At 41.0% G+C, this 25,483-nt stretch overlaps 1 protein-coding gene across 5 annotated transcripts in view; it reads left to right on the top strand.

Moving 5' to 3' along the window:
- Positions 1–25,483, top strand: part of abcc4 (ATP binding cassette subfamily C member 4 (PEL blood group)) — a 471,758-nt gene that overhangs the window by 388,204 nt on the left and 58,071 nt on the right. For all 5 annotated transcript variants that reach the window (XM_072577875.1, XM_072577874.1, XM_072577873.1 and 2 more), the window contains one exon: positions 3,187–3,292. In XM_072577875.1, coding sequence (XP_072433976.1) covers positions 3,187–3,292 — 106 coding nt within the window. The remainder of the gene's footprint in view (positions 1–3,186; positions 3,293–25,483) is intronic.

The raw sequence follows: 25,483 nt of genomic DNA, 5'->3' as shown, positions 1-25,483 counted from the left end.
TTCTAGTAATGGTCTCTCTTTCTGGTAATGGACTCAGCATTTTTGAAGATCAGTTTTATCACCTTTACTTTCTTGTGTGCCCCTCAGCCTGGCAGGCCTTACTGTGAGCTGTGAGGCTCATAGGTCATCCCGAAAGCTGTCACCCTGAGAGCCAGGGTGTGAGTAGTCCGTCACGAGAGCTGAAAGATGGGTACGGCTATCCTGAGCGCTATTGTCCAGAGGAAGGAGCAAAACTGGTTGTCCAAGTGATGGCCGGAATGTGTGTCAGGGCAGACCAAGAGCCAGAACATGCATAGGGGTGGGCGAGGGATGGAAGGTATGTTGGCTGTCCTGAGCGTCATCGTCCCAGAGAGGTATAGAGACAGGCTGACCTAGAGGTGGCTGGAAGGTGCATCAGGTTGGGCGTGGGCAGACAGTGCATACGGGCGGACCAAGAACCGGAAGGTGGTTAGGCTGTCCTCAGCGCTGTCATACCAAGAAGGTACCAGAAAGGGCTGTTCTAGAGGTGACCAGAGGCGCAAATGGGAGGTCTGGGAAGACGGAAGTTGGGTAGTCCTGATCGCCTTCATTCTAAGGTTGGATGGGGGAATGGACAGGCTGCCCCAGAGTTGGCCGGAAGGTGTGTCGAGGCAGACCGAGTGCCGGAAGGGGCATGAGGTGGACCAAGAGCCAGAAGGGTCAGGAGGCAGACCAAGACCTGGAAGGGGCATGGGGCAGGCTGCCTTTGAGCTGCCAGAAGGTGGGAAGGACGGCCGTTTGCTAGTTTACCAGGGATGTCTGTGTATTTTGCACTATTAGTATCTATTGTTTTCTCTTTCATAAGTTAAGGTGGGATTTGAGGTTCACACATGAATCGGTTGTACGGTGGGGTTTGGGGTTTGGCCATGTTTGGCCCTTTCCCCTGTTAATTGCTGTTCCTTGTAAACTGATGTTTATTGTTCACTGTTGACTGTTTGTATTTTGTATGGTTTGATAAAGTAAAAAAATATATAAAAAGGGATTTGGAATCTCCTTACTTCAGGGGATTGACTCTGAGCTGGCTGGCTACAGTTAGTATACTGTACACAAGCAAATTATGGGTAACCTGGTGATGGGATACCAGCTTCTGTGCAGTTATCTCAGCAGGTCTGACAGCATGTGTGGAGAGAAAGCAGAATAATGTTTCAAGTCCAGTGACCCTTCATCATGGATCACTGCAGACAGGATTGATGTAGAACATTTCACTTCACATCTGCAGTGTGTTTTTCAGAGAAAATAAAATTCTTAGAATCCAATTGAGTTTTGTTTATAGTGGATGGGTATCAGACCACAATACCTCCAGCTGGCAACATGTAATAGTACCTGAACAGTAAACTGTATGTTGAAAAATTACTATTGCTACTCGATGATATTATTTTACTATTTACCAGTAAGGAACGGAAGGTGCTTGTTGACACACAGGAGCATGTGCATGAGCTGTGAAATCTTTTGAAATATTCAAATATTGATAAATACCTACTAAATCTCAAAAAATAGAAAAAGGAAAACCAGGTTACACAATGTAGAATTTTAAAATTATTTTTAAAAACCATCTGTGCTTTGTAAATGATGATCAGATACCAGGGAGACAGGACATGAGTTACTCACTGTAAAATTACCAGCCTGATCTGCTGTTATTGTCACAGTACTTACATAGCTAAACCAGTTCAACTTCTGGGTAATGGTAACCCCAGGATGTTAGGAGTGGGAAATTTAATGATGGTAATGCTTTTGAATGTCAAGGAGAGATGGTTGGATTCTCTTGTTGGAGGAGGCCATTGTCCACCATTGGTTGTTTTGGATGCAATTTACTACTTAGTAATGCAAGCCTGCATGTTCTCCAGGTCTTTATACATACAGACAAAAACTGTTTTGATATCTGAAAAATTGCAAATGGTACTGAACATCATATGAGTAGTAATCATAGTGCAATGATCATTGAATATCCTCACTTCTGACATTATGACCGATAAAATTTATTCACAAAACAATAATTGCTTTGCACAGCTGCGAAATAAGAGAGCTCAAAGGTTACTGATACCAACTACCTGCAAAATAGGTTAGCATTCCCCCTGTAAGTAAATACTAGAGCGATGTTTCTAGAATCCAATATTGAAACTGACACCTGTTTCAGACCTATTTTACACAAATGCACATGCAATTAAACATATGCAGGCTTCCTCCGCCAGTTCAATATTTTACTTATCAGGGCAAGTATAAATTTGTATAAATTTTCTTTAGCAGGTGTAATTTCAACAGAGAAAGTTCTAGAGCAAGCACTTAGTTTTGTATTATAGAGCTATTCAAATAATTTTATGCACATCTTTTACTGGCTGTATATTTATTGAAGTTGTAGTATTTGAGTTACAAACTCATTTTGACATAGAGAGTTATTTTGTTAAGAATACGCTGGATCATAATTGCTCGTAATTTTAATCATATTTGTGATTGGCTAGCTGTCGCCTCCCATAAGTAACACATGGAAACTTCATATAAAAAAATGTAATCAGTCCTTTTGTTGAAATGACCATAATAGTCTTCCTGTTTTGAATTTTAAAGTCCGGCAAATGTTCAACAGAACTTATAAGTTGTTAGCAAACCTGTGCAATAAAGTCTTTGCGTTCTCTCAAATGACCAATTTTCCAGGCTAACTGTTTTAGAATCATGGAATCCCTACAGTGTAGAAACAGGCCATTTGGCACAACACGTCCATACCAATGGTATGGTATCCTTCCCAGACTCATTCCCCTACTCTATGACTCTACATTTACGCCTGACTAATGCACCTAACCTCCACTATAGGCAATTTAGCATGGCCAATTCACCTGACCTGCACATCTTTGGACTGTGGGAGGAAGCCAGAGCACCTGGAGAAACCTGTGCAGACACGGAGAGAACGTGCAAACTCCACACAGACAGTCACCTGAGGCTGGAATCAAAACTGGATCCCTGGCACAGTGTGGCAGCAGTGCTAACCACTGAGGCACCACACTGCCCAAATTTTCAATAACCTGGCTAATATAGTACACGCTATCATCAAAAGAGTATGACTTGAAAAAGTCACCAGTTATAAATAAGGAATTGGTTATTCTGATTTCTGAACTGTGGATGCTATAAAACTTTTTCTACTTTCCAGAGTTTCACTTTAATTTCCCTTTATTTTTAAAGAACGGATGAATTAATTCAGAAGACAATTCGAGGGAAGTTTGAACAGTGTACAGTGCTGACAATCGCTCATCGGCTTAATACAATTATTGACAGTGATAGAATTCTGGTAAGGTGCAACAAAACAAACTCCTTCTAGCACTTATTAGGTTTTAACCTGAGTGGAATCTAGATGTGACATTGTCATTGAGTATGGCTAGACAGTCTTCCTATTGGTTGTATAAGGGCTTACATTAAAACGATGCAATACTGATGTTGTGATCACAGCACATGATAGGCCATTTTTTTTTCATGCAAATCCATGTCCAATACTGCAGTCAGGTCAGTACCTTTAGTGCCCACAGTAAAACCAATCCCTGAGTTTCTTGTCTTTTAACCAGCAATTCGACAAATGAATCTTGATGTTGCTTGTTCCTTGGATGAAGTTAGAACAGTCTTCCAAAACGTTTTCTCAGTGTTATCCTATTTGGTCATGAAGATTGCCGAGTCCAGACCCATGAAAGCATAGTGCAGTGAGAAGGATGGTAGGATACCTATGTGAATAGGAGGTGGGGGGGGAATGAGTAGTATTGTGAAGACCTGTGATAGGCGAGGGGCTGAGAAACATGTGAGACCAATGGGAAGGCTGTTTAATCTGCACAGATTTTAGGTTAAAAATACCTATCTTTCTACCTGGATCTTTCAAGTACAAGGCGAAAGTGAGTACAGCAGATGCTAGAGATCAGAGTCAACAGTGTGATGCTGGAAAAACACAGCAGGTCAGGCAGCATCAGAGAAGAAGAAAAATCGACAATTCAGGCAAAAGCCCTTCATTGGGAATTCTTGATGAAGGGCTTTTGCCCAAAACTTTGATTTTCCTGCTTCTCTGATGCTGCCTGACCTGTTGTGCTTTTCCAGCACCACAATATTGACTCTTTCAAGAACAATACTGGCCTCAAATATCAGTCAAACTCACGACAACTATCTTGCCTCAGAGCTTGGTAATCCCTAACGCTGCCTGATGACTCCATCGGGGGCAGTGACCCACAGTTTGGGAAGTCCTGAGCTAAAGGGTGAAGAGCAAGTAAGTACAGTTTTTCTTGCTAAAAGTATAATGGTACCTACAAGTTTGGGGTATTTAGTCCTGTTGTCTTCAGAAACAAGACATAATTAATTACATTTGACATATGCTTTTGCTTTTAAAGTTGGCATTCATTACATGCACAGAAAACGGAACAAATATAGTTTACACATTTATTTGTAAGCAATGGTCTGTGCTACCATACATTAATTTAAAGGTCTCAATGATGTAACAGACAAAAGATTGCAGTAAAAGCCTACTTTAATGAAGTAAACATTCAATAATATGTATTTTGAAAGAACCTTGCAATGTGTGAATCTTCCACAGTTGCAGCTGCATTCTTTGTGCTATTGATTAGATTAGATTAGATTCCCTACAGTGTGGAAACAGGCCCTTCGGCCCAACACGTCCACACCGACCCTCCAAAGAGTAACCCACCCAAACCCCTTTTCGCTCTGACTAACGCACCTAATTGACAATTTAAGTACGGCCAATTCACCTAACCTGCACATTTTTGGACTGTGGGTGGAAACCGGAGCACCCGGAGGAAACCCACCAGAGACGGGGAGAATGTGCAAACTCCACACAGTCACCCGAGGTTGGAATCGAACCCGGGACCCTGGTACTGTGATGCAACAGTGCTAACCACTGAGCCACAGTGCTGCCCAAACATTGATATTGCAGAATTTTTGCGAACAGGAAAAAAAATTACTGACTTGTTTGGTAGTGAAGTGTGACAAATAAGTGTGGCATTGCAGATAAAAATACCATGATTAAAACCATTTAATGCAGTTTTTGCAAGGTTGGTCATGCTGCCTAAAATGTTAGGATATGCGCTTTGAGTCAAAGAATAAGCTGAAACTTTATTTTCATGGCCAGGCCACATGTGTTACTATTTATGCATCGGGTTGCCTCTGTGAAATGTGAAAAAGGCATCTGTGATGAAAACAATTACCTGTTATTCAAGGAGTCATTGATAAGAAACTACTGGTTGCTCCTCTGCTACCTGACATCTACATAGCTGGTAAAATAGTGCCACAATGGGAGTTCAATGAGTAGTTTACCCAAGTGCAAATTGAGTTATCGTGTTTACAAATTTTTAAAAGCTAGTTTTTAGAACATGATGTTGAATTAGCACAAGAGGAAGTTTCCTTTCCAAATAACATCCTTAACTAAGATAGATTGGCTATTTAAAAGAAAATGTACCTGTCATACTGTCCAAATATTAACTGACTTTAGTATGATACTAAAGCTTTTTTAACCCATTATAGCTTCACTCACGATGCTTCAGTTTCCTTCTCTGTGTGACTGAAATTGAAATATACAAACCTTCTTTCTTGTGATCCAGAGATTTGTCAGTCATCGTACACATGCAAAAACAAAATTAAACAGAATGAGCAATGGAAAGCCAATAATTTCATTTTTTGATTTTTTTAAAGTTTTCCGTATATGAACAGTGCTGTTCATAACCTATCACAGGACCTGCATTGTTTAAATATCTCTCATTATATTACAAATTCCTCAATTGCAGGTCTCAAATATAGCCAACAGGGATATTAGGGAGGAAGTGAGTTAACAAAAACAATATAAAGCACAATAAACATTGAAAAGGATGGAAAATTTTTACTTTGTTCCATCAACAGCTTCACCACAATCTGGTGAAATAATTGATATTCATTCACGGAATGCAAGTGAATTTATTGGCCACCGCTAAATACTGCTTAAAAGTTGGTGGTGAGCTGCTGCCTCGAACTATTGCAGTCCTTTGTCATAAGGACTTGCCAGGCCATTTCAGATGCTAGTTCAGACTCAACCACATTCCAGTCGTATTGAAGTCAATGTAGGCTAGACAATGTAGGACAACAGATTTCCTTCCCTAAAAAAATTGAAATAATAAAAGGTTTTTAGAAAAATCCAATATTTTTATTATTCATTATAATTAGATCACCGTTATTGGTAGTGGTTTTCTTTTTTTTATAGTTTGCTACTTAATTAACTGAATTTGATTTTCCATCTCCTAAGAGTGAGACTTGAATTCATATTTTCAGGTCGTTAGGCCAGCCTCTGGTTTACACAGTTCAAGGCACAGCTCAGTGGTTAGCACCACTACCTCACAGTGCCAAGGAAAAGGGAGAAGGACAGACAAAGGCAGCACGTGGTCAGGTCAGGGAGAGGGAGAGAGAAAGAAACGCACACTGCTAACTGCGCAGTTACTGCCTTTGCTGTTTGAATTCATGTATCGCAGGGCATCGGAGTGTGGTTGGGAAAATTAACAAACAGTGAAATTCACAACAAATTTTGGAGGAATCTGTTTGGGAGAGGTCACTGCACAGAAACAGATAAGTGAATAGTTTAAGTGTGACTTTATACTAAGCCTGCAACAGTGAGTAGAGTGGGTTCTTTCTTGATTATATGTTTTATTGAAATATGTCTCTTGATTAAACTTCAACATATAAGCCGTAAGTATTAAGTTAGCCTGGAGCAGTGTTTTGTCGAGGAATAAGACTGTGCTACTTTCTGGGTCTGCGGATTGGAAAAGGCAAAAATAGCCTTTAGTATAGTGTTATGCTCTTCTTGTCCGACGTGGGAGTTTAGGAAGAGTTTACATGTCACTGAGGATTATATCTGCAATAAATGCCATTGGTTACAAATCCTATCAGATCGAATGGATCGGTTGGAGCTACACTTAGAGGCAATGAGGAATTTACAAGATCAAGAAGATGTGTTGGATGGCAGTTATAGGAAGGGAAAAAAGTTGAAGATACAGTCACATAGATGAGTTGACTCCAGGAAAGGAAAGAGAGGTAAGCAGGTAATGCAGGAGTCTTCTGTGGCTATCCCCATTTCAAACAAGTATGCTGTCTTAGGAAATGTAGGGGGTGATGGATTCTCAGGGGAATGTAGCACGAACAGCCGAGTTTCTGGTACCGAGACTGGCTCTAATGCAATCAGGGGTTCGTTGGGTTCCAATAGATTGATTGTGTTAGGGGATTGTCTAGTCTGAGGCACAGACAGATGTTTCTGTGGCCAGCAGAAAAAATCAGAATGGTGTGGTGCTTCACTGGTGCCAGGATCAAGGGTGTCTCAGAGAGGGTGCAGAATGTTCTCAAGGGGGAGAGGGCCCAGCAGGAAGTTATTACACACATTGGAACCAACAACATAGGAAAGGAAAAGGATGAGATTCTGACTGGAGAATATAGAAAGTTAGACAAGAATTTAAAAGGAGGTCCTTGAGGGTAGTAATATCTGGATTACTCCCAGTGCGACGAGCTAGTGAGGGTAGGTATTGGAGGATAGAGCAGATGAATGCATAGCTGTGGAACTGGTGTATGGGAGAAGGGTACACATATTTGGATCATTGGACTCTCTTCTGGAATAGAAGTGACCTGTACAAGAAGGATAGATTGCAACTGAATTGGAAGAGGACTAATATACTGGCAGGGAGACTTGCTAGAGCTGCTCGGGAGGATTTAAACTAGGGAAGTGGGGGCCGAAACGGTAGGACCCAAGGAGAAAGTGAGGAAAGAGATCAATCTGAGACTGGTACAGTTGAGAACAAAGGCGAGTCAAACACGGCAGGCAGGAACATAGTAGAGAACAAGGTAGGACTGATAAATTATTTATTTCAATGCAAGAGGCTTAGCAGGGAAGGCAGATGAACTCAGGTTAGGAACATGGAACTGGGATATCATAGCATTTACAGAAACGTGGCTCAGGGATGGACAGGACTGGCAGCTTAATATTCCAGAATACAAATGCTACAGGAAGGACAGAAAGGGAGGCAAGAGAGGAGGGGGAATGGCATTTTTGATAAGCAGTTGTACTGAGGGAGGATATTCCCAGAAATACATCCAGCGAAGTTATTTGGGTGAAACTGAGAAACAAGAATTGGGATTGTATTATCGACCCCCTAATAGTCAGCAGGAAATTGAGGAACAAATTTGTAAGGAGATCTCAGTTATCTGTCAGAATAATAGGGTGGTTATGATAGCCAATTAGTGTTAAGGGTTTAGATGGAGAGGAATTTGTTAAGTGTGTACAACAAAATTTTCTGATTCGGTATGTGGATATACCTACTAGAGAAGGTGCATAACTTGACCTACACTTAAGAAATAAGGCAGGGCAAGTGACTGAAATATCAGCGGGGGAGCACTTTGGGGACAGTGACCATAATTGTATTAGATTTGAAATAGTGATGGAAAAGAATAGACCAGATCTAAAAGTTGAAGTTCTAAATTGGAGGAAAGCTAATTTTGACAGTATTGGGCAAGAACTTTCAAAACTTGATTGGGGTTCACAGGTATTTTGCATCAGTGTTTACTGTGGAAAAGGACATGTAAGTTATAGAATGTAGACAAATAGATGGTGGCATCTTGAAAAATGTCCATATTACAGAGAAGGAAGTGCTGGATGTCTTGAAACGCATAAAAGTGGATAAACCCCCAGGACCTGATCAGGTGCATTCGAGAACTCTGCAGGAAGCGAGGGAAATGATTGCTGGGCCCCTTGCTGAGATATTTGTATCATCGATAGTCACAGGTGAAGTCCTGGAAGACTGAAAGTTGGCTAACGTGGTGCTACTATTTAAGAAAAGTGGTAAGGACAAGCCAGGGAACTATAGGTCAGTGAGCCAGACGTCGGTGGTGGGCAAGTTTTTGGAGGGAATCCTGAGGGACAGGGTGTACATTATTTGGAAAGGCAAGGACTGATTAAGGATAGTCAACATGGCTTTGTGCGTGGGAAATCATGTCTCACAAACTTGATTGAGTTTTTGAAGAGGTAACAAAGAGGATTGATGAGAGCAGAGCGATGGATATGATCTATATGGATTTCAGTAAGGCATTCGACAAGGTTCCCCATGGGACACTGGTGAGCAAGGTTAGCTCTCGTGGAATACAGGGAGAACTAGCCATTTGGATACAGAACTGGCTCAAAGGTAGAAGACAGAGGGTGGTGGTGGAGGGTTGTTTTTCAGACTGGAGGCCTGTGACCAGTGGAGTGCCACAGGGATCAGTGCTGGGTCCACTACTTTTTGTCACTTATACAAATTATTTGGATGTGTGCTTAAGAGTTACAGTTAGTAAATTTGCAGATGACACCAAAATTGGAGGTGTATTGGACAGCAAAGAAGCTTACCTCAAATTGCAACGGGATCTTGAACAGAGGGCCCAATGGGCTGAGAAATGGCAGATGGAGTTTAATTCAGATAAATGCGAGGTGCTGCATTTTGGGAAAGCAAAGCTTAGCAGGACTTATACACTTAATGGTAAGGTCCTAGGGAGTGTTGCTGAACAAAGAGACCTTGGAGTGCAAGTTCATAGCTTCTTGAAAGTAGAATCGCAGGTAGATAGGATTGTGAAGAAAGCATTTAGTATGCTTTCCTTTATTGGTCAGAGTATTGAATACAGGAGTTGGGAGGTCATGTTGTGGCAGTATACCATGTTGGTTCGGCCACTGTTGGAATATTGCATGCAATTCTGGTCTCCTTCCTATCAGAAGGAAGTTGTGACATTTGAAAGGGTTCAGAAAATATTTACAAACATGTTGCCAAGCTTGGAGGATTTTAGCTATAGGGAGAGGTTGAATAGGCTGGGGCTGTCTCCCCGGAGCGTCGGAGGCTGGGGGTGACCTTATAGAGGTTTATAAAATCATGAGGGGCATGGATAGGACAAATAGATAAAGCATTTCAATGGGGTGGTGGAGTCCACAATTAGAGGGCATAGGTTTAGGGTGAGAGGGGAAAGATGTAAAAGAGATCTAGGAGCAACTTGTTCATGCATAAGGTAGTGCCTCAATGTAATGAGTTGCCGGAGGAAGTAGTGGAGGCTAGTACGATTGCAGCATTTAATAGGCATTAGGATCGGTATGTGAACAGGAAGGCATTGGAGGGATATGGGCCAGGTGCTGGCAGGTGGGACTAGATTGGTTCGCGATATCTAGATTGGTCGGCATCTGGAGCAAAGGGTCTGTTTCCGTGCTGTACATCTCTGTGACTCTATGATTCTATGACCTAGGTTCAATTCCACCCTCAGGTGTGGAGTTTGCACTTTCTCCCCATGTCTTCATAGGTTTCCGCCGTGTACTGAATTTCCACTCTCAGCCCAAAGGTATTTAGATCAGGTGGATTGGCCATGCTAAATTGCCCCTTGTGCCAGGGATGTATAGATTAGGTGAATTAGCTATGGGGAATGCATAGTTACAAGGATAGTGTAGGGGATGGGTCTGGGTGGGATGCTCTTCAGAGGGTTGGTGTTGACCCAATAGGCCAAATATCCTGCTTCTACACTATGGAGTCTATGAATAACATAACACCATGCTATCACATCAGATGCCTCCACCATCTCAAAGTAGGATGATCCTGTAAGAGCACATGTGGTACTAATGGTACTGCTTGATTCCTGACTCATTATAATTGCTAAACATTGACAGTTAATTGCACACTGGCTTATAAAGAGTTAGGACTAAGCTATAAAAATCATAGAGATGTATAGCACGGAAGCAGAGTTTTCAATCCATGCCGACCAGATATCCTAAATAAATTTAGTCGCATTTGTCCCATATCCCTCTAAAACCCTCCCATTCTTCTACCCATGCAGATGCTTTTTAAATGTTCTAATTGTACCAGCCTCCACCAGGTCGTTTGGCATCTCATTCCATAGACACATCATACTCTGCACAAAAACGTCACCCCTTTGGTGCCTTTTAAATCTTGCCCCTCTCATCATAAATCTATGCCCTCTAGTTTTGGATTCCCCTACCCTGGCATAAAGACCTTGGCTATTCACCCTATCCATACCTCTTATCATTTTATAAACCTCTACAAGGTCACCCCTCAGCCTCTAACACTCTCAGGAAAGCAGCCCCAGCCTATTCATCCTCTTCCTATAACTCAAATCCTCCAACCCTGCACATCGTTGTAAATCTTTTCTGAACCCTTACATATTTCACAACATCTTTTCTATAGTAGCAAGACCAGAATTGAAATCAGTATTCCAAAAGTGGTCCAACCAATGTCTTGTTTAGCAGCAACATAACCTCCCAACTCCTATACTTAATGCACTGACCAATAAAGGCAAGCGCACCAAATACCACCTTCACCATTCAGTCTACTCCCTTTTTAAACAGGGGTGTCACGTGTTCTCTAGTCTGTCACATTTAAGTGGGTTATAACAATGTTATGTTATGGGACTGTGTCTTTAAATTTTTTTTGTATATTCATTTTAGTGAGATGTGGGCATCCCTGGCTGGCCAGCATTTATTGCCCATCCCTCGTTGCTCTTGAGAAGGTGGTGGTGAGCTGCCTTCTTGAACCATTGCAGTCCACCTGTTGTGGGCTGAGCCACAATACTGTTAAGGAGGGAATTCTCCAGGATTTTGATACAGTGACAGTTAAGGAATGGTGTTATATTTCCAAGTCAGGATGGGGAGTGGCTTGGAAGGGAATTTTAAGATGGTGGTGTTCCCATATTTCTGTGCCCTTGTCCTTCTAAATGGAAGTGGTCTTATGTTTGGAAGATCGGTCTGGAAATCTGGTGAATTTCTGCAGCACATCTTGTCGATAGTACATACTGTTGTTGCTGAGCATCAGGCGTGGAGGGAGTAGATGCTTGTGGATGCAGTGTCGACCAAGTTGGCTGCTTTGTCCTGGATAGTATTAAGCTTCTCAAGTGTTGGTAGTACACTCATCCCCAGGCAAGTGAGGAGTACTCCATCACATTTATGAATTGTGCCTTGAAGTTGGTAGATAGGCTTTTGGGAGTCAGGAGGTGAGTTACTCTCCACAGTATTCCTAGCCTCTTAACTGCTCTTGTAGCCACTGCATTTATGTGGTGAGTCCAGTTAAGTTTCTGATCAAAGATAACTCCTAGGATGTTGATAGTGGGGGATTCAATGATGCTAACAGCTTGTGGGGCTTTAGAGTTGTTTTTTTAGAGAACAATGGAACAAGATAAGTAGCATGAAGGGATGGGGTCAAACTCCCTCAGAACCAGGATTTTAATTTAATTTTAAGTTGCTGTTAGGGTTTGGAAGCTGATCTATATGTCTCCCTGCTACTGAAAAATGCTTGAGTGTGTTTATAGGATGTTACTGTATGAGAACAGTTGCTGTTTAGTTATTAAATAATCTATTCTTCGATTAAGTTATTTGAATTCTTTTTTTCTGTTTATCTTTTAGTTACAGTGTGAGAATAATGTATGTTTTGCTTCAAGCCAATAGTTTGACCAATCAAATTGCACCCACAACACAACATGCTTGCCTTTAAAAATAAGAAAAATTTTAGGCCTGGGCTATCTTCTCAACATATTTTGAGGGGGTTTGATCTTATCCATTACAAATTGAGGGTTCTTGTCAGGATCAAAATCTCTAATTTCCAGTTGGATTTTGGATCATTGAGCTCAAAGACCACAATGAGTGGTGTGTGTTGCTGTTTTCTTTTTGCATGTTGCATTCAGTTGGTAAATAGGGTATGCTTTGTAATAATGGCTCTTCCAGTCACTAAGAGTTTCCTGGGGGTGGAAGAAGTCACTTTGGGAGTTTTACAGAAAATGAGCAAGGCAAAGCTTTTGGAATTGGTAGACAAGGTGGAGTGGGGTTGCCATTGTTTATGCAAAAAGGGGAGGTAATTGCAGCAATAGCTAACATTTGTGATTGCCAGAAATGTATCAGAATCTTTGGAAATGGTTAGAATTCAATTGCAAATGAAGCTGCCTGAACATGAAACGGAAATGAAAGATTTTGAATTTTGATTGAAAGCAGAAGAAAGGGAGAAAGAGTATTAGATTAGATTACTTACAGTGTGGAAACAGGCCCTTCGGCCCAACAAGTCCACACCGCCCCGCCAAAGCGTAGCCCACCCATACCCCTACATCTACCCCTTACCTAACACTACGGGCAATTTAGCATGGCCAATTCACCTGACCTGCACATCTTTGGACTGTGGGAGGAAACCGGAGCACCCGGAGGAAACCCACGCAGACACGGGGAGAATGTGCAAACTCCACACAGTCAGTCGCCTGAGGCGGGAATTGAACCCGGGTCTCTGGTGCTGTGAGGCAGCAGTGCTAACCACTGTGCCACTGTGCCGCCCACAGTTTTTGACCTTCATAGATTAGAACTGAAAATTCAGAAGTTAGCTTGAAATGGCAGAGGTAGAGGTAGAAAATAGGAGTAATGATAAGGACAGTGATAGAGAGCCTGGTGGGAATTAATATATGTCCAAGCATTGATTAAGTTTGACAAGAAGGACGTAGAAGCCTTTTTCGTTTCATTTGAGCAAGTGGGAAACAAATGGAAATGACCTGCGATCAAACAAAGTTGGTAGGTAGAGCTAGTGAGGAGATCTCTGAGGAGTATTATGTGAAAAAAGCCATCGTAAGTGCATATAAACTAATACCAGAAGCCTACAGACTTGGTTCAGGAATCTGATGAGGGAACCTGGTCAGACGCACAAATGATAAAACAACGTATCTCTGATAAATGGATAATGGCATTACAAATAGATCAGACATATGACACACTTAGATGATTATTTTGGAGTTCAAAAATTCACTTCCTGAAATTGTGAGTGGAAGAGTAGAAATTTAAGGCTGCAAGATTAGCTGTGGAAATGGCAGATGATTATGAGTTAGTACATAAATCAAAGTTTGGCTTCTGAAACCAATTTCAATCTGTGAAGAAGTTAAATTGTGGAAAAGAGAAATCCTCAGGTGGTAATGGGAAAAGAAGATAGTAAAGAAAGTTTACTAGAGGTTAAAACGGAAACCCATGAGAGAAAAGGAATGTAAAAAGCTCTCATGAAGTTGCATTATTTAGAAAAAGCACTGGGAACATGGAAGTGGGAAAATAGGATAAGCCAGTGAGTTTTATTGAAGTGGTAAAGGAAAGCACAGTAGAAGTTTACAATCTGTACCAGAATGTACAACCTGATCAGGGGTTGGTTGGGAAGAAAGTGCCAGATCTCTTTAAAGAATTTACTTGGGTACAGTTTACTCATGTATGCCAGAAGGAGCAATTAAAGGAATTAAGATTAAGAGATACAGGAGCATGTCCAACTTTGGTGGTGAGATGAGGTGTGTAATTGGGAAGGAGTATTTCCAGAAAAGGTGGTAATATGTGGAATTCATGGTGAGAAAAGCAGTGTTCCATTATATAAAGTGAGGTTGGAGAGGCAGGTGAAAAGTGGTGATATAGGTCATGGAGAGATTCTGATGTCCAGAAACACAGTAATGATATCGCCTCAGTAATGATATCGCTGGATCAAAGGAGGGAGTAATGCCTAGTATAGATGAAAAGCCAGTGGAAGAGTCAGACAACTGAGGTATAATAGGAAGTTTTCCTGACTGGTAACAAGGTCACAAAGCCACAGATTGAAACAGGTGGAGAAATCAAGGAGTACTCTTAGCGAAGTCAAAGTTCAGATACCGGAAACCGTGCTTGAGCAACTAGTTGGAAAGAAACAAGAACAGGTGGAGTACAAGGAGTACAGGTGGTCTATCTGGACTTTCAAAAGGCCTTTGATAAGGTGCCACACGGGAGACTGCTGAGCAAGGTGAGGGCCCATGGTGTTCGAGGTGAGCTGCTGGGATGGATTGAGGATTGGCTATCTAACAGAAGGCAGAGAGTTGGGATAAAAGGTTCTTTTTCAGAATGGCAGCCGGTGACGAGCGGTGTCCCGCAGGGTTCGGTGCTGGGGCCACAGCTGTTCGCATTATATATTAATGATTTGGATGAGGGAACCGGGGGCATTCTAGCGAAGTTTGCCGATGATACAAAGTTAGGTAGACAGGCAGGTAGTACTGAGGAAGTGGGGAGGCTACAGAAGGATCTAGACAGGTTGGGAGAGTGGTCCAGGAAATGGCTGATGGAATTTAACGTGAGCAAGTGCGAGGTCTTGCACTTTGGCAAAAAGAATATAGGAATGGACTACTTTCTAAATGGTGAGAAACTTAATAAAGCCAAAGCACAAAGGGATCTGGGAGTGCTAGTCGAGGATTCTCTAAAGGTAAACATGCAGGTTGAGTCTGTGATTAAGAAAGCGAATGCAATGTTGTCTCTTATCTCAAGAGGGTTGGAATATAAAAGCAGAGATGTACTACTAAGACTTTATAAAGCTCTGGTTAGGCCCCATTTGGAGTACTGTGTCCAGTTTTGGTCCCCACACCTCAGGAAGGACATACTGGCACTGGAACGTGTCCAGCGGAGATTCACACGGATGATCCCTGGAATGACAGGTCTAGCATATGAGGAACGGCTGAGGATACTGGGATTGTATTCGTTGGAGTTTAGAAGATTAAGGGGAGATCTAATAGAGACGTACAAAATAATACATGGCTTTGAAAAGGTGGATGCTAGAAAATTGTTTCTGTTAGGCGAGGAGACTAGGACCCGTGGACACAGCCTTAAAATTAGAGGGGGTCATTTCAGAACGGAAATGCGGAGACATTTCTTCAGCCAGAGAGTGGTGGGCCTGTGGAATTCATTGCCACGGAGTGCAGTGGAAGCCGGGACGCTAAATGTCTTCAAGGCCGAGATTGATAGGTTCTTGTTGTCTAGAGGAATTAAGGGCTACGGGGAGAACGCTGGCAAGTGGAGCTGAAATGCGCATCAGCCATGATTGAATGGCGGAGTGGACTCGATGGGCCGAATGGCCTTACTTCCACTCCTATGTCTTATGGTCTTATGGTCTTACAATGTGGATATTTTTACTTCAGAGAAGTTAGATGAATTACAACATAAATTTGAAAAACTAAAGCAATTCTATCAAAAAGTACACACAGAAGAAGAGTCTGAATGTATCCCAGAATGTTAGTATCTTAAAAGTAAAGTCTAGATGAGAAAATGGAAACTGTCACATATTCAGGCAGATGAAAAATGGGCAGAAGTTCATCAAGTTGTATTGCAACTTGGTGGGTTATAGCAAAGAAGTGTTCCAGGTAACACATGAATTACCAGGAGGAAGTCATTTGGGAGTAAGGAAAACTCGAGCCAAAATACATAAACATTATTTTTGGCTTAGGGTGTATAAAGATGTTGAATTTTGCTGGACATGTCATACTCAGGCAGTGATGAAACCAGCACCTTTACTATCCATTCCTGCATTTGAGGAAACCTTTACAAGAGTCTTAATTGGTTGCCTAGGAACCTAACAGAAAACACAAAATGGGATGAGTATATGTTGACTGTAATGAATGTGTGTATTACATTTGCAGAGGCCACTCCATTGCACAGTGTCATGGCTAAAAGGTTTGTAGAAGTGGTACTGCAAGTTTTTACAAGATCCAGATTACCATAGAAATGCAATCAAATAAAGGGTCAAATTTTACATCAAAGTTATTCATGGAAGTTATGGATATTTTCGGAATTAAAATCCAGTTCAAATCCACTGTGAATTATCCAGAATCCATCAGGCAGAAGATGCAAAAGCATAAGAATATATACCAACAGGTTCAAGAAAGGCTTCCTCCCCGCTATTATTAGACTACTGAATGGACTTCTCGAATTTCAAATCTAATGTTGATCTTGCTTTTTGTACACCTTTGTGCAGCCGTAACTTTGTATGCCTCTCTCCGTTCAATCACCCTATGATCTGTATGACTTTTGTGACGGAGCTGCTTTGTTAACAAGGTTAGTGTAGTCCTTGGTTTTTTATTCAGGGAGGTCATAAATGATACAGACTCCGAAAAGTCTGGAGATTGAAGGGGTTTAGGGTCAATTTGATAATAGCTAACTGCCTCAGGAAAAAAACTTTAAAGTTTAAACAAAAACACAAGTACAATGAAAGGGGTGTGGCCAGTTCTCCTAGCTCAGCTTTTCTCTGGTTTGTTTTTTTCTCGCAGTAATATTGAAAAACTGCTGGACCCAGAATTAGGTCCAGGCTGGTACTCTCTCTCTCTGACTTTTATCCTGTAAGAACTTTTGTATTTGATTTTATCTTTTGTGTCAAGGGGTGTTTATGGGGATTGTTGCAAGTATCTGGAACAGCATCATTAGGTAGGATGATCTGTTGGGTTTTCAGATAGAATAAGTTGTTTGGTATTCTGTTTTCTGTTCTTCGTGTTTCATTCAATAACCTTGTAAATAAATTCTGTTTTGTTTAAAATGAAGTGGTTTGACCAGTTGATTCTCTCTTGGAATACCCACTTTACACCTGCTTAGACCAACTAGCAAAGTTAGGGCCTGGGCTACCTTCTTGAAATGTTTTGAGGGGTCTGGCCGGGTCCATAACACTTTGTTTGTTATGATCTGCCTGTACTGTTTGCAAAACAAAACTTTTCACCATACTTGGGTACACTGAGAATAATAAATAAAATAAGATCGCAGGGAGATGGTAAAATGGCATCAAATTTTAAAGTGTTAAGGGCTTTAAAAGGTTTGGGATAAAGGAATTTCATTTGTACTGTTTGCAATTAGGTATATACTTAATAAATTTACTAAATTCAGTCTACCTGAATTAGTTTTTGGGCATGACATGAGTGGACCACTGAAATTAATTAAGGAGAAATTGATGAGTCAGAGTTCAGAGACCATATATTTGAACAATGTGTCAAATTTTAGGAAAAGCTTAAATAGAACAGATACGTTGGCTGGCAAGTGTTTAAAAAGTAACAAAATGTGATGAAGTGGGAAGCAGAGAATAAATTGAAATTTCACCATTTTGTTGTGGAGATAAAGTGTTATTGTTATCCCCAATGGTAGGAGAACTTTTAAAGGCAAAAATAGGTGCTGTTATCAAAATTGAAAAGAAGTTGAGTGAGTGAATTGATAAGAATGCCAGGTAGAAAGAAATCTCACATTGTGACATGTGAATATGTTGAGAAGGTATTTGGATAGGGAAAGAAAATAAAAGGAAAATGTGTTACCAGTTAGAACACAGAATGAAGAACCAAGTTCAGATGATTCTGCATTGGATATCCTTGAAATTAAATTGGACAATGACTAAGTTCTCAAAATTTGGGATAAATTATTGATTATCTTTCAGAGGAAAATCAAAATTGCCTAAAAGAGTTATTACAATAACATGGGGGGATATGTGGAAATAGTGGCACAGTGGTTAGCACTGCTGCCTCACAGCGCCAGAGACCCGGGTTAAATTCCTGCCTCAGGCAACTGACTGTGTGGAGTTTGCACATTCTCCCCGTGTCTGCGTGGGTTTCCTCCGGGTGCTCCGGTTTCCTCCCACAGTCCAAAGATGTGCAGGTTAGGTGAATTGGCCATGTTAAATTGCCCGTAGTGTTAGGTAAGGGGTAGATGTAGATGTAGATGTAGGGGTATGGGTGGGTTGCGCTTCGGCGGGGCGGTGTGGACTTGTTGGGCCGAAGGGCCTGTTTCCACACTGATTGTAATCTAATCTAATCTAATCTAATCTAAGATGGAATGTACTAATATGATTAATACATAATATAGATATTAAAATTGCTGTTCCAATTAAGCAACATCCTGATAGACTTAACCCTCTAAATTTGCACAGCTTTAAAAAGAGGTTGAACGTATGCTCAAAGACAATATAATTGAAGAAAGTTGCAGCTTAACTGTAGTAATAGTAGCCAACAAATATTTGGAACACTGCAGTTCTGGTAACCCTACTATAGAGAGGGTAGCATTAAACTAGAAAGATTGTAAAAAATATTTATGGGGGTGCTACCTGGACTGGAAGTTTTGAGTTATAAAGAGAGGTTGGATAGACTGGGATTTCTTTTCACTGAAGCATAGGAGGCTGAGGGGTGACCTTATCGTGGTATATAAAATCATGAGGGGTGTAGATATGGTAGATAGTGGACAGTTTTCTCCATGATAGGGAAGTCTGAAACTAAAAGGCATAGGACTAAGGTGAGATAGGAGAAAAAGAAAAAGGGCCAGAGGGACATTTTTTTCACACAGAGACTGGTAAGTGTCTGGAACAGGCTGCCACAGATAGTGGTGGAAGTGAGAACAATTTTGTCATTTAAGAGACACTTACACAGGTACATGGATGGCATACGTATGGAGGGGTATGGACCAAATGCAAGCAAATGGAACTACTTTAAATTGTAAAAATGGATGCCACGGGCAAGTTGGGCTGAAGGATCTGTTCTCATGCTGTAGACTCTATGACATAGAAGGAACGTTTGACGCATCCATCGGAATTGTTCGATCAACTTCCGGAGGTGATAAACCTGGCTAAGAGTGAGTTCCCAAAAGCCCAAATCACGTTCCTGGGCCATGTAGTTGGACATAAACAAGTGGTCCCACAGAATGTGAAAACAAATATTATTGAGTTTCTCATACTGTCGATGAAGAGGGAAGTACTATGATTCCTGGGACTGAGTGATTTTTGTCAACAATTCATTCCAGATTTTGGCAGTGTGGTTGTTCCATTGACTGACCTGTTGAAGAAATGCATAAAATTTTTATAAACAGAAGAGTGGCAGAAGGCATTTGACAAACTGAAAATTGTCGAAGAGATTGGTGCTGGAAAAGCACAGCTGATCAGGCAGCATCCGAGGAGCAGGAGAATGGAAGTTTCAAGCATAAGCTCTTGTGTTAACCACACCTAATTACACTAAGCCATTCAAGGTAGCTGTCATGAGAGTGATATAAGTATTAGTGCTGTACTCCTCCAAGACAATGGCATGGAGATAGGAAGACCTATTGGGTACTTTTTTTCAAAAAGCTGACTATTCATCAATAGAAATAATCTACAGTTGAGAAGGCGACCTTAAGTTTGGTGTTGGCATTGCAACATTTCGACACTTACATTGCCAGTATTGTGGTTGAGATAATTGTATATACTGATTATAACCCCTTAACATTTATAGAAAAAATTAAGGACAGAAATTCCAGACTATTTAGATGGAGCTTATTCTTACAGCCATTCAATTTGAAAACTGTACACTTGGTAGGAAGGGAGAACGTAATTGCCAAAACGAAACAACTGTGATGAAGGAAGGCGGAGATGGCTGAAGAAACAGATTGTAGTATTGAATGCTTGCATGCTTAGAGTTAATATGATCATACTTATTGTAGTGTATTAAAAGCATAAGACAAAAGGTTTTTAAAATTGAAGCCATCTTTGTATGTTATTGGCTCATTTATTTTAAAGGGGAGAGTTGTGATGATACTCTGTCTTTAAGATTTTTTTTTCATAAAAGGGGCTGAGACATAGGAACCAAGCAGTCTGTTCCAAGCCAATAAACACCTTTTGAGACCTTTTTTTCAAGCTGGAATATCAGAATTAGCATGAAGGGTTGGTATCAAGCTCTCACAAAACCAGGATCTTAGTTTAACGGTAAACTTAGATGTTTCGATTGTTAGTGACGAAAATAAAACTTTGTTTTCCCAGGCAACATCCTGGTGAATCTCCTCTGCACATTCTCCAGTTCAATCACATCCTCCCAATTAGTGTGGCAACCACAAATGCGCACAGTATTCCATCTGTGTGGCCTAATCAATGTCTTATAAAGTTGTAACAAGGTTTCCTTGCTTCTGTATTCTATGCCCAGCTGGCGAAGGCAAGCAAGCCCGGCTGCCTTTTTCACGCTCGCTACCTGTGCTAACACCATCAGGGACCTATTGATTTGAATATCAAGTTCCCTTTTTTCCTCGGTAATTGGCAGAGACCTACCATTCATTTGAGTATTTCCTTCCCTTATTGGACATCCCAAAATGCATCACCTCAAAGTGATGAAGTTCCGTTTCCCATTTACTAGCTGACCAATATCAGACTACAGCCTAGGACCATCCTCTTCATTACCAATACCATCAATTTTCATGTCACCTGCAAACTTACTGATTATACCTTCTACATTTGTTCATGTACATAACAAAGAGCAAGGGTCCCAGCACTGACCTCAGTGGTACCCAATGGTCACAGGTTTCCATCACAAAATATCCTTTCACTATCACCCTGTTCCTCCTATTTGCAAGTAAATTTTGGATCCAGTTTGCCAAGTTGCCATGGATCCCTTTTGGACCAGACTTGCATGTGGGGCCTTGTCAAATGCTTCATTGAAGTCCATATAAACCATATCAATTGCACTATCCTCATATTTAGTCATCAATGTCATTCTTTTAGTTATCAATTTGAAGTTCAGAATTCTTTCTTAGAAGACATCTGTCCATACGGCATTTGTAACAAGTGTGCTTTTGGCTATTTTGATAACAGCTTCTGAACCATTTGGTTTAGTTTTTGGTATTTCCCTGTTTTCCTAAGCATTATTTTCTTCTTCAGTCAAATTTGCCATTGGATGTTTAATAATTTAGTTTTGTTCTGCAATTTGTCTTGCTTTCAGTTTAGAGCATGCTTGGCTTTAATTACATAAGGTTATATTTGAAGGCATTCCTTTAAATTAATCTGGCTTTATCAATGAATCCAGAGATTCATAAGAATAGAATCCCTTTAGCGTGGAAGCAGGCTATTTGGCCCATTGAGTCCAAACTGATCCTCCAAAAAGCATTCCACCCATCCCCAAATATTTCCCTCTAACCCTGCATTTTGCATTGCAAATCCACCTAGCCTTCACATCCCTGAACACTGTGGGCAATTTAGCATGGCCAATCCATCTAACCTGCACATATTTGAACTGTGGGAGAGAACCCACACAGAGACGAGGAGAATGTGTGTGGAGTTTGCGCAATCACCTGAGGGTGGAATCAAACTCGGGTCCTTGGTACTGTGAGACAGAGTGCTCGTGCCACCCCAGCAGATGGTATGCAGACAAGAGAAAGGAAGAACAGCTCCAAATAGGAATTATAAGCATGTTATTCTTATGACTGGATGGAAAGAGAAAAATCAACAGAAACTAAATAAAATAGAATGGGTTGGATTTTAATCCTCGACAAATAGGAAAAGTCAGGAAAATTCCTAACGTAGTCCACCCACCTAGGGAAGTAGTGGTTCCAGAAGCAGAATCTTCATTGCAAAATTTCAGGTACCTGCTGCAATTCGACCAGTCAACCCCAAGCAGTTCAGAGGCAGAGGCAGCCAAGCACTGCGAGTTATAAGACCGACTTTGTCCCATAGTCAAAAGAGAAGGGGCTTCAAATCCCCTCATCCTTCACAAATACCTCATGTCTGATCCATGCCAGCTCATGTCACATGTGGTCCTCCTGTGGTCCTTCATACTAGCCGTAGCGGATTGTGCCCCCTGTTATGGACTACGCCAGACCACTTAAAACATTCTTAAGCAGGCAGTCCAGACCATAACTTTGCAGTTTGTTTCAGTAAGTGTACAGTGAAAATTACCTGGATTTAAGTTAGCAAGTTGACTACCAGGTTTAAAACCGACAAAAATTTATTCACAAAATTACACAATGAAACACGAATAACAGAATAAAGAACCACTACAGAACTCCGCCTATCCAAACTAGACTTAAGTATGCTGTTCCAAATATTAACAATAGTCTCAATAAGCAAACCCCCTTTAAAACACAGTACAAAAAAGAGTCAAATGCTTGCAGGTTAAAGTTAGAAGGCAGAAGAGAGAGTTTCCACACAGCTCACTGTTGAACTCCCAACCAGTTCTAGACTGAACTAACCTGCTCAGACAGAGAGCTGACCATTCTCCTTTCATTCAACAGGTCATTTCTAAAACATGACCACTTTAGCCTCATCTGTTTACGCATAAACAAAAGGCCTCTCAAAATCCTTTTCATCTCTGTACCAAACCAGTCTGATCGGAGCCCGGCCTGCTTTATTACCCCTCTGAGAAAAAATCAAGGATAGAATAGCCTTGATCCAAGGAACAGTTTTTAGAAAATAAAGGACTAGCTTTGCGACACCTCTAACCTAATGATTATTTGGGCTCTCACCTGGGAAGTATTAAAGTAGCTAAGTCCCCAGATCCTGGTAGAATCTATCTCAGAAAATATTGAGGGAGGCAAAAGAACAAATTGCTGGAGCATGGATAAACATCCTGTTTTGCCACAGATGAGGTCCCAGAGGACAGGAGAATAGCCAGAGTTGTCCCATTGTTTAAAAGGTGTAATGGATAATTCTGGAAATTACAGGCCTATGAGCCTCATGTCAGTGGTAGGGGAATTATTGGAAAAGTTTCTCCGGGACAAGATCTATACACACTTAGAAGCAAATGGACCTATTAATGATAGACACCATGGGCTTTTTGCAGGGGAGGTCATGCCTCACTAACTTGATTGAGTTTTTGAGGAGTTGACGAAGATGATTGATGGAAAAGCGGTCGATGTTGTCTACATGGACTTCAATAAAGCCTTTGACAAGATCACTCATGGCAGATTGTTACAAAAGGTCACCATGGTATTGGGTGAGCTGGCAAGAATAATACAGAACTGGTTTAGTCATAGGAGACAGAAGGTAGTGGAATGGAGGATTGTGACTAAGGGTGTTCCACAGGGATCAGTGCTGGGACCTCTGCTATTCATGGTCTACATAAATGATTTGGAAGAAACTGTAGCTGGTCTAATTCATAAATTTGTGGATGATACAAAGATTGGTGGAGTTTGTGGATAGTGAGGAGGATTATCTCCTATATATAAATATATTGGATATAGATCAGTTGGAGGCATGGGAAGAAGAGTGGCAAATGCAGTTTAATTCAGACAAATATGAGGTGATGCATTTTGGAAGGTCCGGTATAGGTAGCAATTATACAGTAAATGGCAGAACCCTTATGGGTATTGATATGCAGAGGGATCTGTGCATGCAGATTCACAAATCAGTGAAGTTGGCAATAGAGATAGATAAGGCAGCTTAAAAAAAGGCCGATGGTATGCTTGCCTTCATTAGATGGGGCATTGAGTATAAAGATAAGCAAGTTATGCTGCAGCTTTATGGAACTTTAGTTAGGTTACATTTGGAATATTGCATAGTTCTGGTCACCACACTGTTTACAGAAGGTTAATTGGTTTCAGGTGTCTTGCATTTTGGCCGCTGAAACATTACAGGCTCTGGATAGTAGACCCATGCATTGTCCTGGATTAGAAAGGAATTCATTTAATGTAGTGAAAGATTGTGAAGTCATGACTTTTCCGCACTGAACTGCTACTATGAAGTTATGTGTAGCATACAGTACATAAATGGCCATGGGCATAACATAGCTTAGCAGGAGGCTGTTTGAAGGGGTTTACTCATCATGATGGGCAAGATGAGCCATGGAGGGATTGAAGATGAAAATTGTAGCCTAATATTGGGTAGGATGAGGAGAACTACTTAAATAAAGCTTTCATACCATGCAGTCTATGGTTTACTTGAATTACAGTGAATTATGTATCCTTAAGAACAGAGTCTGACTCGATGGAAATTAGGGAGGGCTAGTCCCTGTTTGACTCCACAATAGAACCGGCCAAGCCAGAAATGGCTGGTGTGCACTTGAGACCTCAACAAACCCCACACAATAAATCCAGAATTGGGTACCAGCAGCCATCTGAAAAGGGCTCCCATGTCAACATGACTGAAGATCTAGTCCAGTATTTTGGCAGTATCTGTATCTTGGCAGTACCTTGGTCTGTTTATGCATTGTTTTTTCATTCTATTTTATTTGCAATTACTCTTTTTAGTTATCAATCTCTGCCCTATAATTTGTTTTTTTTTCATAATTTCGCTGATCTTTTCATTCAGCAACCCAAAACGTAAGTGTCCATAGTCTCTTGGAAGTAGAGATTGCTACTTTGAGCATTACCCCCGCACCCCCCGACCCCCCCAACAGTGAGTGATTTGACTACTGCCAATATGCCAACATGGAAAGCAATGAGGAGAATGGGGAGATGAAGAGAGGGCCTAAAATCAAATGGCGGTGCGCCAAAATTGTGAAGTTGTTAAGAGGGAGGAGCTTTGGTTTGAGGGAAACTAAGGACAAATGGAACTCAGGAGAGATATATATCCCTTCTTTAATTGGGAAAGGATCTTGCAGTGCCAATAAATTGGGAAATCTAATGAATAGAATTAGAAAACAAATCTTTTAGTTGGGAATTTAAAATAAAGAATAAATAAAGAAGGCTAAAAAAGAACACAGTCCCAAGATATCCTGGGATATTAGACTTTTCAGTTTATCATATAAAGAATTACTTTCGAAAATAGAGATGACCTGCAAATGGCAAACAGTCGGATTCACTCAACCATTTATCATCTCTATAGTACTCTTCTCTCGTACAGTCTGAGCATCTTCTCTTAAAAACTTTTTTTTAATTTCCCCATAGCTATCACTCTCCCACATCTCTCTAAAACCAAATAACCCATCCTGACGTACAACATTAGTTGTGTTTGGTGAGACAATCATATGGCATATTGAC

Source organism: Chiloscyllium punctatum, chromosome 9 (genome assembly GCF_047496795.1).
Source record: "Chiloscyllium punctatum isolate Juve2018m chromosome 9, sChiPun1.3, whole genome shotgun sequence".
In the NCBI taxonomy this organism is placed as follows: Eukaryota; Metazoa; Chordata; class Chondrichthyes; order Orectolobiformes; family Hemiscylliidae; genus Chiloscyllium; species Chiloscyllium punctatum.
This window is presented reverse-complemented; position numbering and strand designations above follow the sequence as displayed.